Source organism: Hydra viridissima, unplaced genomic scaffold (assembly GCF_058129835.1).
Source record: "Hydra viridissima isolate aposymbiotic clone 2 unplaced genomic scaffold, HvirCarnegie_v1 scaffold_8, whole genome shotgun sequence".
NCBI classification, from domain to species: domain Eukaryota; kingdom Metazoa; phylum Cnidaria; class Hydrozoa; order Anthoathecata; family Hydridae; genus Hydra; species Hydra viridissima.
This window is the reverse complement of record NW_028324307.1, coordinates 18,143,195-18,160,504: the sequence shown is the minus strand read 5'-3', so window position 1 is coordinate 18,160,504 and position 17,310 is coordinate 18,143,195. Positions and strand designations below refer to the sequence as shown.

The window sequence follows — 17,310 nt, the reverse complement described above, 5'->3', positions numbered from 1 at the left end:
AACCCTAACCCTAACCCTAACCCTAACCCTAACCCTAACCCTAACCCTAACCCTAACCCTAACCCTAACCCTAACCCTAACCCTAACCCTAACCCTAACCCTAACCCTAACCCTAACCCTAACCCTAACCCTAACCCTAACCCTAACCCTAACCCTAACCCTAACCCTAACCCTAACCCTAACCCTAACCCTAACCCTAACCCTAACCCTAACCCTAACCCTAACCCTAACCCTAACCCTAACCCTAACCCTAACCCTAACCCTAACCCTAACCCTAACCCTAACCCTAACCCTAACCCTAACCCTAACCCTAACCCTAACCCTAACCCTAACCCTAACCCTAACCCTAACCCTAACCCTAACCCTAACCCTAACCCTAACCCTAACCCTAACCCTAACCCTAACCCTAACCCTAACCCTAACCCTAACCCTAACCCTAACCCTAACCCTAACCCTAACCCTAACCCTAACCCTAACCCTAACCCTAACCCTAACCCTAACCCTAACCCTAACCCTAACCCTAACCCTAACCCTAACCCTAACCCTAACCCTAACCCTAACCCTAACCCTAACCCTAACCCTAACCCTAACCCTAACCCTAACCCTAACCCTAACCCTAACCCTAACCCTAACCCTAACCCTAACCCTAACCCTAACCCTAACCCTAACCCTAACCCTAACCCTAACCCTAACCCTAACCCTAACCCTAACCCTAACCCTAACCCTAACCCTAACCCTAACCCTAACCCTAACCCTAACCCTAACCCTAACCCTAACCCTAACCCTAACCCTAACCCTAACCCTAACCCTAACCCTAACCCTAACCCTAACCCTAACCCTAACCCTAACCCTAACCCTAACCCTAACCCTAACCCTAACCCTAACCCTAACCCTAACCCTAACCCTAACCCTAACCCTAACCCTAACCCTAACCCTAACCCTAACCCTAACCCTAACCCTAACCCTAACCCTAACCCTAACCCTAACCCTAACCCTAACCCTAACCCTAACCCTAACCCTAACCCTAACCCTAACCCTAACCCTAACCCTAACCCTAACCCTAACCCTAACCCTAACCCTAACCCTAACCCTAACCCTAACCCTAACCCTAACCCTAACCCTAACCCTAACCCTAACCCTAACCCTAACCCTAACCCTAACCCTAACCCTAACCCTAACCCTAACCCTAACCCTAACCCTAACCCTAACCCTAACCCTAACCCTAACCCTAACCCTAACCCTAACCCTAACCCTAACCCTAACCCTAACCCTAACCCTAACCCTAACCCTAACCCTAACCCTAACCCTAACCCTAACCCTAACCCTAACCCTAACCCTAACCCTAACCCTAACCCTAACCCTAACCCTAACCCTAACCCTAACCCTAACCCTAACCCTAACCCTAACCCTAACCCTAACCCTAACCACCCTAACCCTAACCCTAACCCTAACCCTAACCCTAACCCTAACCCTAACCCTAACCCTAACCCTAACCCTAACCCTAACCCTAACCCTAACCCTAACCCTAACCCTAACCCTAACCCTAACCCTAACCCTAACCCTAACCCTAACCCTAACCCTAACCCTAACCCTAACCCTAACCCTAACCCTAACCCTAACCCTAACCCTAACCCTAACCCTAACCCTAACCCTAACCCTAACCCTAACCCTAACCCTAACCCTAACCCTAACCCTAACCCTAACCCTAACCCTAACCCTAACCCTAACCCTAACCCTTTAACCCTTTAACCTTAACACTATACGAACGCAATTTTTCATTGTCCCCAGGCTTCCAAACCGTAAAACCATCCCCCTCCAATCCTAACCCCGTAATTTTCTTACTCTTTCCCCCCCACCCCTCTTAATAAAAAAAAAAAAGTTTCCTTCTCTCTTTTTTTCTAGCTTTTAGCCGGCCCTCCGCTAGAAGGGAATAGGGAGTAACGAAGGTTTGACATCAAAGTAGCGTTTCGTATAAGATTTGTTTGGAAAAATTTGACAATTTTTATGAAAGCCAAGCACTAGTTCAAACTGGAGATAATAAAACGAAGTCGAATGATCTCACTTCTCAAACCACTGAGCTGCCATTGGTCGGCAGTTTCATGTTTGGAGACTATTGAGCTGCCATTGGTCGGCTGTTTAATCGTTGCGATTGGTCGGCAGTTTTATCGTTGGAGACCATTGAGAGATATAAAAGGCACTTTTTTTTTTTTTTTTGAGCACAACATTAAACGCTTAATCGTTAGATCTTGCTATAAAGGCACCCTTAGAATGCCGAATTGAAAAAAAAAAACAAAAACCAAAACAAACAGAAAAAAAAAAAAAAATGAAACCGAAACGGGTATTCTTTTGAGCATAACGTTGAAAGCTAAATCGTTAGAGGTTTTATTAAAAAGGCTCCTTTAGGATGCAAAAGACAAAAACGGAAAGTTTTGCTTTCCTGGCCACAAGCGATAAAATTGTTAGTAAAACGCACTCTAGCATTCTCACGTTTCAGACGTGACCCAATGTTCGAGTACTCGAACAGGTCCGCTCTACCGTCAATAAAGGTGGAACTAACACACACTACCAACTAGTCACTGTGTTGGTTTCCTGAAATTTCTACAGTCCATGAAACGTATCTTGTACAGAGTTCATAATTTTGGATCATGGGTGGGCTGCTCAAATGAGCACTCTGCCCAATTGAAACAAAGGAAAAAAAAGAAAAAAAAGAAAAAAGAAACCGAAACGGGCATTCTTTTGAGCATAACGTTAAAAGCTAAATCGTTAGATGTTTTATTAAAAAGGCACCTTTAGAATGCGATGTCCTAAAATATTTTCCTCGATATTTTAAAAAGTAAACAAATACAAAACTAAGCCTCACAACTGGCGACAACTTTCAATAAGCAAACAAAGCAACAACCTTCCTTTCGAATTCTTTATATTTTAAACGAAGACGAACAAAGAAAAACAAAAACACAAACAAAAACAAAAACACAAACAAAAACAAAAACACAAACAAAAACAAAAACAAAAACAAAAACAAAAACAAAAACAAAACAGAAAAGGGAGAAAGAGTGAGTCGACTGATTTCGCTCAACTGCCTTAGACGAGAAGTCATAAACGTTAGCTTGTGCCAGCAAATTGCAAATTAAGTTGTAAATGAACTGCACCGCAAAAACTTAACCACAGTTTATTAAGCATATTAAGCCTTTGCTGACATGTTAGGACATTTTAAGCCTTTGCTATTATCATGAGGCTTTTGCTCCACGAGCCAAAAAAGTACGCTAGAGTTGACAAACTGCATCGCGGTCGAAAAGTGTAATTACGCCAACACTTTTATCCGTTTTAAGCATTTCGTTTTCGCACGAACAACAATTAAAGCAGCTCGTTGAGCTTAACGACGTTCGTATTTTTTTTCGAAGCCAAAACTTCGGCTATAAGTAGAATAAAGAGGCACTTCGAAAAACAACAAAGCTGTTCGCAGTCGATAGCAACGAGCGACAACATCTCTGCGAGTCTGGCATCAAGGTAAACAATTTTTTTTACATTTTCATTTGTTAGTGCCACTTTTGTGTACATTATGTATTCAAAAATTTCTTGCTGACGCTAGATGTTTCGTTTTCAATGAACAACAGTTGCAACCTCTAGCCGTTTGCTAAAACAGCTTGCTAGGACAACCAAATCAATCATATGTTGTGAAAATTTCTTTTTGTTCAACTGACTAAGGAAGATCGAGCGAACGCTTTTTTTTTTATAACTTGTTTGTATCATATTGCTATTAAGAAAACAGCGTTGTGTATACTAAACGTGACATAATTGGCAATTATCCGTAACTAAAAATAAGATAGAAATTACAAACTTGATACCATATTTTAATTACTGTAACAAAACTAGACGTCATCGCGTGAGAAAATAAATGTTTATGACACATAACCTATTTTTTTGTTTTTTTTTTAATCTCTTTTCTTTCGTCCAAAAAGCGTTTTGATTTTTGCCTCGCCACAAGCGATGAAATCGATAAAAAAACCTGCTCGGACATTCTCAATTCTCAACAACAAAAGCAATCAAAGTTCTAGCTCTCGAGCACGTGCGCCAACAGGTTGATGAAACCGTTCAAATATGCTCGATCGCTAGAATTTAAAAAAAGAAACAAGCCAGAAACAAACCAAAATAAAAAAAAGCCAAAAACAAAAATGGACATCTTTAGAACGCTTAAATTTTATAAAATATTTTTCTCTGCGTTTTTAACCAGCTAAACTGTCGTAAAGTTTTTTCGGTGCAGTTCATTTAAAAAACTTAGTTTTCAACTTTTAAACGTTTTAGACTTCTCGTTTAAGGCAGTCGAAAGAAATGAGTCGACTCACTCTCTCTCTCCCTTTTCGGTTTTGTTTTTGTTTACTTGTTTTTGTTTTTTCTTCGTTTGCCTTCGTTTGCCTTTGTTTGCTTTTGGAAAAGTTGTCGCCATGCGAGACTTAGTTTTTTTTTGGCTCAATTTGTGATTAAGTGAAGTTCTAGTCTTGAAAGTGTGCAAAGTGTGGGCCAATCTGGTGGCTGGAGTGATGACACGTGAATGCTGGAAATTCCAGACTTTGAGCGGATTCAGCGTACATAGAAAGAAAATGTAGCATTCACGTGGGTCTCTCCTAAGCGTGCCATTGGTCGGTCTGCTGTCCTTAAGTACCCCCCTCCCTCCCCCCCCTCAATGTCACGTTTGCTCAACTTTCTCGGTCTTTGGCGCCCAGAGAAAGCTTGAGGAAGGATAAAAAATGGCGAGGTTTCGGTACTGCGTTTTCTGTTATTCTTATTTGTTTTTGTTTGTTTGCTTGTTTGTTTGTTTGTTTGTTTGTTAATTTTTTTAATTTTTTTTTTTTTTTGTTTGTTTCGTTCGTTTGTTTGTTTGTTTGTTTCGTTTGCTTCGTTTGTTTTGTGATGTTTTGTTTTCCCTTCTTGATGGCACAAAACAGAAGCAAACAAGACTTTCGGTTATATTCGGTTATATTCGGTTCAATAAAAGTTTGTTGGTTTCTGCACAACAACAACAACAACAACAACAACAAAAGTCCCTCTGTCCCTCAAAAGCAGTTTCTCCTCTGTCCTAAAGAAGAGCCTCTTTGTAATCGATCTTGTCTGAATGCAGCTCTCCTTTTGCCTACAGGTTTTTATTCCAACCCTTTTGTTGTTGTTAGTGCCATGTTGTTGTTATTGTTATACTCTGTAAAAGCAGTTGTTGCTGTTGTACTTGTTTGTTGTTTCTAAAGACACTGTTGTTGCTGCTGTTAGCGCTGTTAGTAATCACCCACTTGGCTTGTATTTTTGTTTCTTGTTTTTGTTTTTTGTTTTATTTATAAACACTCTCTGAGTAAGTGATGCTGTTGCTGTTGTTGTTGTTACAGTTGCAATGAGTGTTTGTTAATGTTCCCCCACTTGGCTTGTACTTTTGTTTTCTGTTTTGTTTTTTTTTTTTTTTGTTTTTGTTTTTTTTTTCTCAACACTCTCTGAGTAAGTGATGCTGTTGCTGTAGTCGTTGTTATAGTTGCAATGAGTGTTTGTTAATGTTCACCAACTTGGCTTGTTTATAATCTATTTTATTTTATCAACACTCTCTGAGTCAGTGATGGTGTTGCTGTTGCTGTTGTCGTTATTATGCTTGCAATGGGAGTTGTTACTGTTCACCCACTTTGCTTGTTTTGTTTTTATTTCTTTATTTTATCAACACCCTTTGAGCCAGTGATGCTGTTGCTGTTGTTGTTGTTATAGTTGCAATGAGTGTTGTTAATGTTCACCCACTTTGCTTGTGTTTTTGTTTTTGTTTATCAACACCCTTTGTGTCAGTGATGCTGTTGCTGTTGTTCTTATTACAGTTGCAATGAGTGTTTGTTAATGTTCACCAACTTGGCTTGTTTATAATCTGTTTTGTTTTATCAACACTCTCTGAGTCAGTGATGCTGATGCTGTTGTTGTTATTGTGCTTGCAATAAGTGTTGTTAATGTTCACCCACTTTGCTTGTTTTGTTTGTGCTTTTGTTTTTGTTTATCAACACCCTTTGAGTCACTGATGCTGTTGCTGTTGGTGTTATTATAGTTGCAATGAGTGTTAATGTTCACCCACTTTGCTTGCTTTATTTGTTTGTTGCTTTTTTTTTTATCAACACCCTGCGAGTTAGTGATGCTGTTGCTGCTTTTGTCATTTTACTTGTATTTATAGTTGTTACTGTTCAGCCACTTTGCTTGTTTTTTAATCTGTTTTATTTTATCACCACTCTCTGAGTCAGTGATGATGTTGCTGATGCTGTTGTTGTTATTTTACTTGCAATGATAGCTGTTACTGTTCAGCCACTTTGCTTGTTTTGTTTGTTTGTTTGTTTGTTTTTTTTATCAATATCCTCTGAGTAAGTGATGCTGTTGCTGTTGTTGTTGTTATAGTTGCAATGAGTGTTTGTTAATGTTCCCCCCCTTGGCTTGTACTTCTGTTTTCTGTTTTGTTTTGTTTTTGTTTTTTTTGTTGTTTTTTTTCTCAACACTCTCTGAGTAAGTGATGCTGTTGCTGTAGTCGTTGTTATAGTTGCAATGAGTGTTTGTTAATGTTCACAAACTTGGCATGTTTATAATCTATTTTATTTTATCAACACTCTCTGAGTCAGTGATGCTGATGCTGTTGTTGTTATTATGCTTGCAATAAGTGTTGTTAATGTTCACCCACTCTGCTTGTTTTGTTTGTGCCTTTGTTTTTGTTTATCAACACCCTTTGAGTCACTGATGCTGTTGCTGTTGGTGTTATTATAGTTGCAATGAGTGTTAATGTTCACCCACTTTGCTTGCTTTATTTGTTTGTTGCTTTTTTTTTTATCAACACCCTGCGAGTTAGTGATGCTGTTGCTGCTTTTGTCATTTTACTTGTATTTATAGTTGTTACTGTTTAGCCACTTTGCTTGTTTTTTAATCTGTTTTATTTTATCACCACTCTCTGAGTCAGTGATGATGTTGCTGATGCTGTTGTTGTTATTTTACTTGCAATGATAGCTGTTACTGTTCAGCCACTTTGCTTGTTTTTTTTTTGTTTTTGTTTTGTTTGTTTGTTTGTTTGTTTTTTTATATATCCTCTGAGTTAGTGATGCTGTTGTTGTTATTATGCTTTCAATGAGAGCTGTTACTGTTCACCCACTTTGTTTGTTTATAATCTGTTTTATTTTATCAACACTCTCTGAGTCAGTGATGCTGATGCTGATGCTGTTGTTGTTATTATGCTTGCAGTGAGAGTTGTTACTGTTCACCCACTTTGCTTGCTTATTGTCTATTTTATTTTGTCAACACTCTCTGAGTCAGTGATGCTGATGCTGATGCTGTTGTTGTTATTATGCTTGCAATGAGAGTTGTTACTGTTCACCCAATTTGCTTGTTTTGTTTTTTTATTTGTTTTTTTGTTTGTTTTTGTTTTGCTTGTTTTTTTTTATCAATACCCTCTGAGTCAGTGATGCTGTTGCTGTTGTTGTTGTTGTTGTTATAGTTGCAATGAGTGTTTGTTAATGTTCCCCCACTTGGCTTGTACTTTTGTTTTCTTTTTTGTTATGTCAACACTCTCTGAGTCAGTGATGCTGATGCTGTTGTTATTATGCTTGCAATGAGAGTTGTTACTGTTGTAGTTATGTCTGTCATTTGTCCTTGTTAGCAAGTTCTATTTGCCCTCTCTTGCCTTTTTTCAACACAGTTTCTTTCTTTGAGTCATATGGTTGCGAGATCCTCTCAAACTCCATCTCTTTATTTATTTGTTTCTTTTTTTTTTTTTTTTTTCTCATTCTCCTTCTCATAATAGCAATCACTGCTGCCACCATGCATGTAATGCTAGTTGCTCTCATTCTTTTTCATTTGCTAGTGGAAACTTTGTTTCTTCTTGTTGCTCTCTTTTCTTTCTTTTTTCTCTTTTGCAGAGGATTCGAAAAAACACAGCTCTTCCCTGCAGTTGTAAACATTCCAGGATTCCAGGATGCAGGCAGAAGAAAAACACTCTCACTAACTGTCTTCTTTTTTTTAGCATAAACCGTTGCAAACAAACACCTGAACATGTCTTCTTCACAAGAAAACAACACTGTTGTTGCCCCTTCTCCGAACTCTAAAGCGAAAAAAAAGAAAAGAAGGCAGTCACAAGAACAGAGAGACTTAAAGCTCAAAAACAAAGTCAGGGCCGCATTAGTTGCAGCGTGTGGCTCCGTAAACAGGGTTGTACCTTTCTATGGTACCAAGAAGAGGTACGCTGTTAGCTGTCCGATGCCTTTGTGCAAACATTCCTCCACAAGCATTAAAAGACACTTGACTAAAAAAGATCATTCTTGGACTTTGGATGAAGCTTCCATCTTTTACTCTGCAATGGTCAGGAAGTTTCAGCATGCTCGTCTCGAACGCAAGTCCGGCTGTCCAAAACCTTACCCCTGTTTGCAATGTTGGAAGTATTACGACCGACTGGACATACACTTGAAAGAGACTCATTTCTACGATTCCAAGACGATCAAACAAAAGATTGCAGAGGCAAAGCGATACGACAACGACAAGCTCTATGTCCCTCAATTTATTCGACCTGCCTTCTTTGGTATTAAGCCAGTAGCTGAACAAGCGTCTGCATCAGGCTCTGCATCCTCTGCTCCTGGGCCTTCCTCCTCTTTTTCTTCTCCGGTTCTTTCCTCTGATCCTCTTTTAAGCTTGCCCTCATCAGTTGCTGGTTCGTCCGAGGCTCCTTCTGCAAACCACTGCACCTCTGTAGAAAACAAAGAGCTGAACACCGAATCCGTCCTAGACTCTGATTTTAATTCCTTAAAGCACTTGGTTTCCAACTCCTCCGTCTTGACAGAAGATAAGAGACTCTTGTTTCAGCTGGACAAAGATGCTTTTCACTTTTATTACCAGTCAGCAGATGAGCTCTTCAGAGATTTTGAAAAGTGGCTTGTGGTAGCCAACAACAACACTTTGTCACAAGCAAAGATCTACAAAAATGCAGTTGTTGAAATATTGACATGTTGTGACAGCACGCTGACGCTGCACCCGAACGCTCTCACCAATTCCAACGTTTTGGAGGATAGATACTTTTCCATGCACTTTAAAAACATTCAGCTCAATTCCAAGCTGAGTGAACTTGACCAAACAAAAGCCATGTCTTGTCACACGTTGTACAACCGCCTTGTCTACCTTTGTCTCCTGTTTCGTTTCAGTGAAGCCAGGAATGTCTATTTCGGACTTTCTCATGAGGCCATCCGACGTTTGCGCTGCAAGGTGGAGGAGTTACAAAAAGTGCTGAGGCCCTTTCGTTCTTTGAGGAGGAGCCTTGTGAAAAGCAAAAAATGCATCAACATCATCAATGTCAGTTTGCTGAACGAATATGGCAAGTCTGCATACGTAAGACAGTTAGTGGAATCGATTAGAAAGCCGTCTCTTACACCGACTAGAGACAATGCTGTGTCTCTACGAAACCATCTTCTGCTCTCTGTCACTGTAATTAACAGTTTAAGAAAATCTAACATTGCTCTTTTAAACATTAGAGACTACATGGCTGCTGAGAAGAGTGAGTGTGGATATTGCATTGTGCAAGAGCGCTACAAAACAGCATACAAGTACGGAGCCAAAAACATTCTAGTGCCGAACGACTTGAAAGTGTTGATCGATATTTATTTGCTGAGATACAGAGACCTTCTTGTCAACGACTCTCACTACATGGCTGCAGACACCAAGACTGTTTTGGAGTTGAGCGACTGCTACAGGCCCCTTTTTCCATCGATGAGACCCAACAAAGACGAATGTGTGACACTCGGTGCAACTAGAGTGCCTGTTTACCAGATGGGTTCCTCTGCTATCTCCTCTTGCCTGACGTCCTGCTTCAGAAAAAGCCAAGTAAACATTCCCATGAAGCGTCTTACTCCCACTTGCATTCGCGGTTCGATAGCCACTTACTTTGCCAACAACAGCAAAGAAGATCGCGAGCGGTTTGCTACACTCTACATGAAGCACAGCAGGAACACAATGGATAGCTTTTATGTGTCCCAGTGGAACGCTGCAGAGGAGTTGCGCTTTGCCCTGGGCATCGGACAGTCCTTCGGAGTCATAGAGTCTTTGACTGTTGAAAAGTCTGAGAGACCACCAAAGAAGGAGAAGGATGTGATGGACTGGCTCCAAACTAATGCAGAGGAGTACGGTTTTCATGAGGTTGAGGACATCTTTGAGGAAGATTTAGACTCCGGTTCTGACTCTGAAGAATGTGCTGCTACTTTCAGCTGTACCACAGTGGTTCCGTTTTCTCCAGCTGTAGAAAACAATGTTCCTTTAGAGGATAGCAACGACCATGCCGTAGATTTCTTGTGTGAACCTACCTCAACTCCTGTTTCGTCTGTTCCATCTGAACAAACAATCGCTGGTCCAGTTCTTGAACTATCCCCTGCTCTTGCACAACTAGTTCCTAACGAACAAGCTGTTTGTATGGATGTAGATCAGACTCTAGCTGTTCCTGTTGGCACAGCTTGTTCTCCTCTTGCATTAACATTATTTCCTGATGAACCGGATTTTATTGAACACCATGCAAAACTTTCTCCAGTTTACTTTAATGAGCAAGTGGTTGCCAAACCTGTTTCTGCTTCTCCTTCTCAGCAAGTCGCTTTCTGTCCTTCAAAAGAGGTCTTTTCTGTTCCTCTGACTCCTAGCCTTGTTGCTTTTCAGCAAACGTTGGCCAAACCCAGTTTGTTTCTTTCATCTGATCCAGTTTCAGCTGTTCCTGTCCAACAGGCTGGTACTGTTCTTGCAAAGCAGCTCTCACCTTATGCTGTTCAATCTGTTGGTAGCCTATTTAGCCAAAGTCTTGCCTCTACATCCAGAGGTAAATTCTTTTTGATTTTTGATTTTTGATTTTTATGCAAATCTCAACACGCTTTCAAAAAATGAAAATGCCCAAATCAACTCCTTGCCCTATTGTTATTGTTAGAGCTGTAAAAAAAACAAAACAAAACAAAAAAACAACACAGAAGTGTGTATGTATTTGTTGCAGGACTAATTCTGTGATTGCTTAAATGTTTATACAAGTGAATGATACTAAAACTGATTATGTTTTAGAAGTAAAAGATCCAAGAAGAAAAAAAATCAAGTTGGAAATGCCATCTTTCACTCAAGAACTCATCGGTAATGTAAAACCTAATTTATACAAAGATATATAAACACAAACCTCTTCTTGCACAATTTCAGATGGTTAACTGTTAACAAAAACTAGCCATCATTGCTAAGTGCACTTTTAGAAAGTTGTGTCTACCCGATTTCTAATGATGAAGTTAGAAACATCACCGTTAGAAATCATGCACAGCTTGTTATCATCTCTAACACTTAGAAACTGTTGATGGTTTTTATGAATTAGAAAAATGAACATGGTTTTATTTTATTTCAGGATCAACTCAGCCAAGAACAAAGGAAAACAAAGCAGAAGTTAGCCAATGCCATTTAGGTAATCTTTCAAAAACCAGTTATTGCTATCAGTGCAAACAATAAGGTCAACAAAAAAAAAATAAATAAAAAAACAGAATAAATCTTGTCTTACTTCAGAACCAAATGAATATTTGATTTAATCACTTTGTGTTATGACTTGAGTTTGTAAAATTTTAGATGAAATAGTTGAAGAGCTGAATGCTTGCCCTGGCCACAACGAATGGTTCAACACCAGAAGTTTTCCACGATGTGCAGCTTTGGTGTTGGCATACATCTTGCAAGACGTGTTTACAGATGTAAGCTCAAGTTGCTCGTACAAAGATTACCTTGGCATCTTGGCAAATCATAGCAGTGACAAGCTCATTCATGTCTTGCAAAAGTACTCCTACCAAAGCCATATTAAAGACAAAATTAAAAACATGAAGCTAAAAATTCAAAAAGAGGGTAGTTTAGAAAAGTTTGTTCAATATGGCAATATCGTGAAACCATTTATGTAGTTTAGATAAGTTTGTTCAGTTTGGCAATAAAGATGGGCCTTTTGTGTAGTTTGTTTTATCTATGCTTTTGCAAATATTTTTATCTGTTTCGCTAAAGACATAATAAACAAGAAGTTCTGTTAAACTGTTCTCACATTTCTTATTTAAAGATAGTTCAAACTTTTTTTTATCTTTAAAAAAAAAAAAAAGAAGTCGTTTTGTTATTCTGTGAAAACTTTTAATAGAGTTGCATTTAGAATTACTTCTGATGTTTTTAAGAGTTTGTTAAAAAGCAAAATAATATTTCCTGTGATGTTAAACTGCATAAGTGAAATTTAAAAAAGGAAAACTGCTCCAACCATTTTTCGGAAAAAGAAATCAAAAAGTTCCTTATTTTAAAAGATCTAGACATCCATTTCTTCTTCAGCAAAATAGCGAGGCTTTTTTATGAACTCTTACTCTCTATTTTTTCATATCTTTACACAAAGGATTTTATTTAGTTCAATGTAAACATACATAGAAGTATATTATGTTTTTTTTTTTTTTTTTGTTTTTATGCAGTCTAACTTTTGTTTCACTTCTATTTTATTTTACGTTTATCTTGTATTTTATCATGCCTTATTGGTTTTTGCGTTTTGTGATGTCAAGCTGCGTAAGCTAAACTTAAAAGGGGAAAACTACGCTAACTTTTCTTTGAAAAAATATTCAAGAAGTACCTTAAACGAAAGAGAAAGCACACGAATCTTGCCATCCAATTCTTCTTCTGCAAAGTAGCGAGGCTTTTTATGTACTTTTGCTCTCTAATTTATCTCTATTTACGCAAAGGGTTTTATTTCAATGTAAACACGTATAAAAGAATACTTTGTTAAAAATAATGTTAAAGGAGTTGCGTAAAAAAAAACGTCTGAATAAAGTTTCTTTACAAAAAAAACAACTAAGAAACAAGCGCGCCTAAGAAAAACCAGATCGCGATTCACTAAGTCAAAAAACGAAAGAAACAAAGTTTAAAAGGTCTTTCTAGACAACAAATTCTATTTTTGGCAATGCAGTTTTTGTATTTATGCAACCTAACTTTTGTTTGACTTCTATTTTATTTTACGTTTACCTTGTATTTTATCTTGCCTTTTTGTGTTTTGTGATGTCAAGCTACATAATCTAAACTTAAAAGAAGGAAACTAGGCTAACTTTTCTAGTAGAATATTATGTTGTTGGTTTTGTATGCAGCCTAACTTTAGTTTCATCTATATTTTATTTTGCGTTTATCTTATATTTTATCTTGTCTTTTTGAGTTTTGTATTTTGTGATGTCAAGCTACATAATTTAAACTTAAAAGAAGAAAACTAGGCTAACTTTTCTTTGAAAAATTGTTCAAAAACTACCTTACACCGATAGAGATAGCTCACGAATTTAAAAAGTTGCATCTATTCATCTTCTTCTTCAGCAAAGTAAAGCTTTTTATGCACTTTTACTCTCTAACTTACCTATATTTGCGTAAAGGATTTTATTTAATTCAATTTAAACATAACTAGTAGAATATTATGTTGTTGGTTTTGTATGCAGCCTAACTTTAGTTTCATCTATATTTTATTTTGCGTTTATCTTATATTTTATCTTGTCTTTTTGAGTTTTATATTTTGTGATGTCAAGCTACATAAGCTAAACTTTAAAGAGGAAATTTACGCTAACCTGTCTTTGAAAAACTATTCAAAAACTACCTTTAACAAAGTAGCGAGGCTTTTTATGCGCTTTTACTCTCTAACATACCTATTTTTGCGCAAAGGATTTTATTTAATTCAATTTAAACATGCCTAGTAGATTATTATGTTGTTGGTTTTTTATGCAGCCTAACTTTAGCTACATCTATTTTTCATTTTACGTTTGTCTTATATTTTATTTTATCTTTTTGTGTTCTGTGATGTCAAGCTACATAAGCTAATGTTAAAAGAGGAAAGCTGCGCTAACCTTTCTTTGAAAAACTATTCGAAATCTATTTTTGAGATAATCTAGATTTAAAAGAGGAACACTACGCTAATTTTGCTTTGAAAAAACTCTCGAAAACTAACTTATTCGATAGAGATAGCACACGAATTTAAAAAATTGTATCTACTCATCCACTTCTTCTACAGCAAAGTACTGAGGCTTTTTATGCACTTTTATTCTCTAACATACCTATATTTGCGCAAAGGATTTTATTTAACTCAATGTAAACATACATAGAAGAGTATTGTTACCCGTTTGTTTTATGCAGCCTAACTTTAGTTTCATCTATACATTATATTGCGTTTACCTTATATTTTATCTTGCCTTTGTTAGTTTTGTGTTTTGTTATGTCAAGCTTCATAATCTAATCTTAAAAGGGGAAAACTGCGCTAACTTTTCTTTGAAAAAGTACTCAAAAAGGACCTAAATCGATATAGATAGCTCACAATTTTAAAAAGTTGCATATAGTCATCTTCTTCTTCAGCAAAGTATCGAGGCTTTTTATGGATTTTTACTCTAACTTTCCTATATTTGCGCAAAGGACATTATTTAATTCAACTTAAACATGCCTAGTAGATTATTATGTTGTTGGTTTTTTATGCAGTCTAAACTTTGTTACATCTATATTTTACGATTAACTTATATTTTATCTTGCCTTTTTGAGCTTTGTGTTCTGTGATGTCAAGCTACATAGTCTAAACATAAAAGAGGAAAACTACGCTAAACTTGCTTTGAAAAACTATTCAAAAACTACCTTTAACAAAGTAGCGAGGCTTTTCATGCACTTTTACTCTCTAACATACCTACATTTGCGCAAAGGATTTTATTTAATTCAATTTAAACATGCCTAGTAGATTATTATGTTGTTGGTTTTTTATGCAGCCTAACTTTAGTTTCATCTATATTATGTTTTAGGTTTATCATATATTTTATCTTTTCTTTTTGAGTTTTGAGTTTTGTGATGCCAAGCAACTTAAGCTAAACTTAAAAGTGGAATGCTACGCTAACCTTTCTTTGAAAATCTATTCATAAACTACCCTAGACAAAAGCTAGATTTAAAAGAGGAAAACTACACTATTTTTACTTTGAAAAAACTTTCGAAAACTACCTTAATCGATAGAGATAGCACACGATTTTAAAAAATTGCATATAGTCATCCACTACTTCTGCAGCAAAGTAGCGAGGCTCTTTATGCACTTTTTCTCACTAGTTTGCTTATATTTACGCAAAGGAATTCATTTAATTCAATCCAAACATATATAGAAGATTATTATGTTACGATTTTTTTTTTCTTTTATGCAGCCTAACATTTATTTCACCTACATTTTATTTTACGATTAACTTTTATATTACCTTTCCTTTTAGTGTTTTGTGTTTTGTGATGTCAAGCTACATAAGCCAAACTTTAAAGAGGAAAACTACGCTAAGCTTTCTTTGAAAAACTATTCAAAAACTACCTTAAACAAAGTAGCGAGGCTTTTTATGCACTTTTACTCTCTAACATACCTACATTTGTGCATAGGGTTTTATTAGATTCTAGTAGGTTATTACGTTGTTGTTTTTTTATGCAGTCTAACTTTAGCTTCATCTATATTTTATTTTACGTTTATCTTATATTTTATTTTGTCTTTTTGAATTTTGTGTTTTGTGATGTCAAGCTACATAAGCTAAACTTAAAAGAGGAAAGCTACGCTAACCTTTCTTTGAAAAGCTGTTCAAAAACTACCTTAGACATAATCTAGATTTAAAAGAGAAAGACTACGCTATTTTTGCTTTGAAAAATCTTTCGAAAACTACCTTAATCGATAGAGATAGCACAGGATTTTAAAAAGTTGTATCTAGTCATCCACTTCTTTCACAGCAAAGTAGCGAGGCTTTCTATGCGCTTTTACTCTCTAACATACCTATTTTTGCGCAAAGGATTTTATTTAATTCAATTTAAACATGCCTAGTAGATTATTATGTTGTTGGTTTTTTATGCTGCCTAACTTTAGCTACATCTATTTTTCATTTTACGTTTGTCTTATATTTTATTTTATCTTTTTGTGTTCTGTGATGTCAAGCTACATAAGCTAATGTTAAAAGAGGAAAGCTGCGCTAACCTTTCTTTGAAAAACTATTCGAAATCTATTTTTGAGATAATCTAGATTTAAAAGAGGAACACTACGCTAATTTTGCTTTGAAAAAACTCTCGAAAACTACCTTATTCAATAGAGATAGCACACAAATTTAAAAAATTGTATCTACTCATCCACTTCTTCTTTTTATGGATTTTTACTCTCTTATTTACCCAAATTTGCGCAAAGGACTTTACTTAATTCAACTTAAACATGTCTAGTAGATTATTAAGTTGTTTGTTTTTTATGCAGCCTAACTTTAGTTTCATTTATATTTTATTTTACGTTTATCTGATACTTTATCTTGTCTTTTTGTGTGTTGTTTTGTCAAGCTACATAAGCTAAACTTAAAAGTGGAAAAGTACGCTAACCTTTCTTTGAAAATCTATTCAAAAACTGCCTTAGACATAAGCTAGATTTAAAAGAGGAAGACTACGCTATTTATGCTTTTAAAAAACTTTCGAAAAATACCTTAATCCATTGAGGTAGTGCACGAATTTACAGTCATCCACTTCTTCTATAGCAAAGTAGCGAGGCTTTTTATGCACTTTTGCGTTCTAATTTATCTCTGTTTACGCATATGGTTTTTGTTTATTTCTATGTAATGATATACAAAAGAGTATTTTGTTAAAGATTATGCTGCAGGAGCTGCGTAAAAAAACTCTGGCGACCTTTCCTTAAGAAAAAAGCAACTGAAAGACATGTGCGCCTTAGAAAATTCAAATCGCGATTCACCAAATTAAAAGACGAAAAGAACGAACTTTAAAAGCTCTCACTAGACATTTGTGTTTATGATAGGCAATGCAGTTTTTGATTTTATGCAGCCTAACATTTGTTTCATCTATATCTTATTTTACGTTTATCTTATACTTTATCTTGCCTTTTTGAGTTTAGTATTTTGTGATGTCATGCTAAATAAACTATACTTTGCTAATTTTTATTTGAAAAAATATTCAAAAACTACCTGAATTATAAGCTAGATCTAAAGGAGGAAAACTACGCTAACTTTTCTTTAAAAAAAATATTTAAAAACTACCTTAAACATAAGCTATATCCAAAAGAGGAAAACTATGCTAACTTTTCTTTAAAAAAATATTTAAAAACTACCTTAAACATAAGCTAGATCTAAAAGAGGAAAACTACGCTAACTTTTCTTTGAAAAAATACTCAAAAACTACCTTAAACATAAGCTAGATCTAAAAGAGGAAAACTACGCTAACTTTTCTTTGAAAAAATACTCAAAAACTACCTTAAACATAAGCTAGATCTAAAAGAGGAAAACTACGCTAACAATTCTTTGAAAAAATATTCGA

General features: G+C 36.3%; 1 protein-coding gene across 1 annotated transcript; it reads left to right on the top strand.

The window, feature by feature from the left end:
• Positions 1–4,686: 4,686 nt before the first annotated feature.
• LOC149885467 (uncharacterized) lies at positions 4,687–11,972 on the top strand. The gene is made up of 5 exons (XM_090096029.1): positions 4,687–4,759; positions 8,009–10,828; positions 11,062–11,127; positions 11,387–11,443; positions 11,602–11,972. The coding sequence occupies exons 2-5, from the start codon at positions 8,038–8,040 to the stop codon at positions 11,919–11,921; spliced, it is 3,234 nt and encodes a 1,077-aa protein (XP_089952155.1). The 5' UTR covers positions 4,687–4,759; positions 8,009–8,037; the 3' UTR covers positions 11,922–11,972.
• The last annotated feature ends 5,338 nt before the right edge of the window (positions 11,973–17,310 follow it).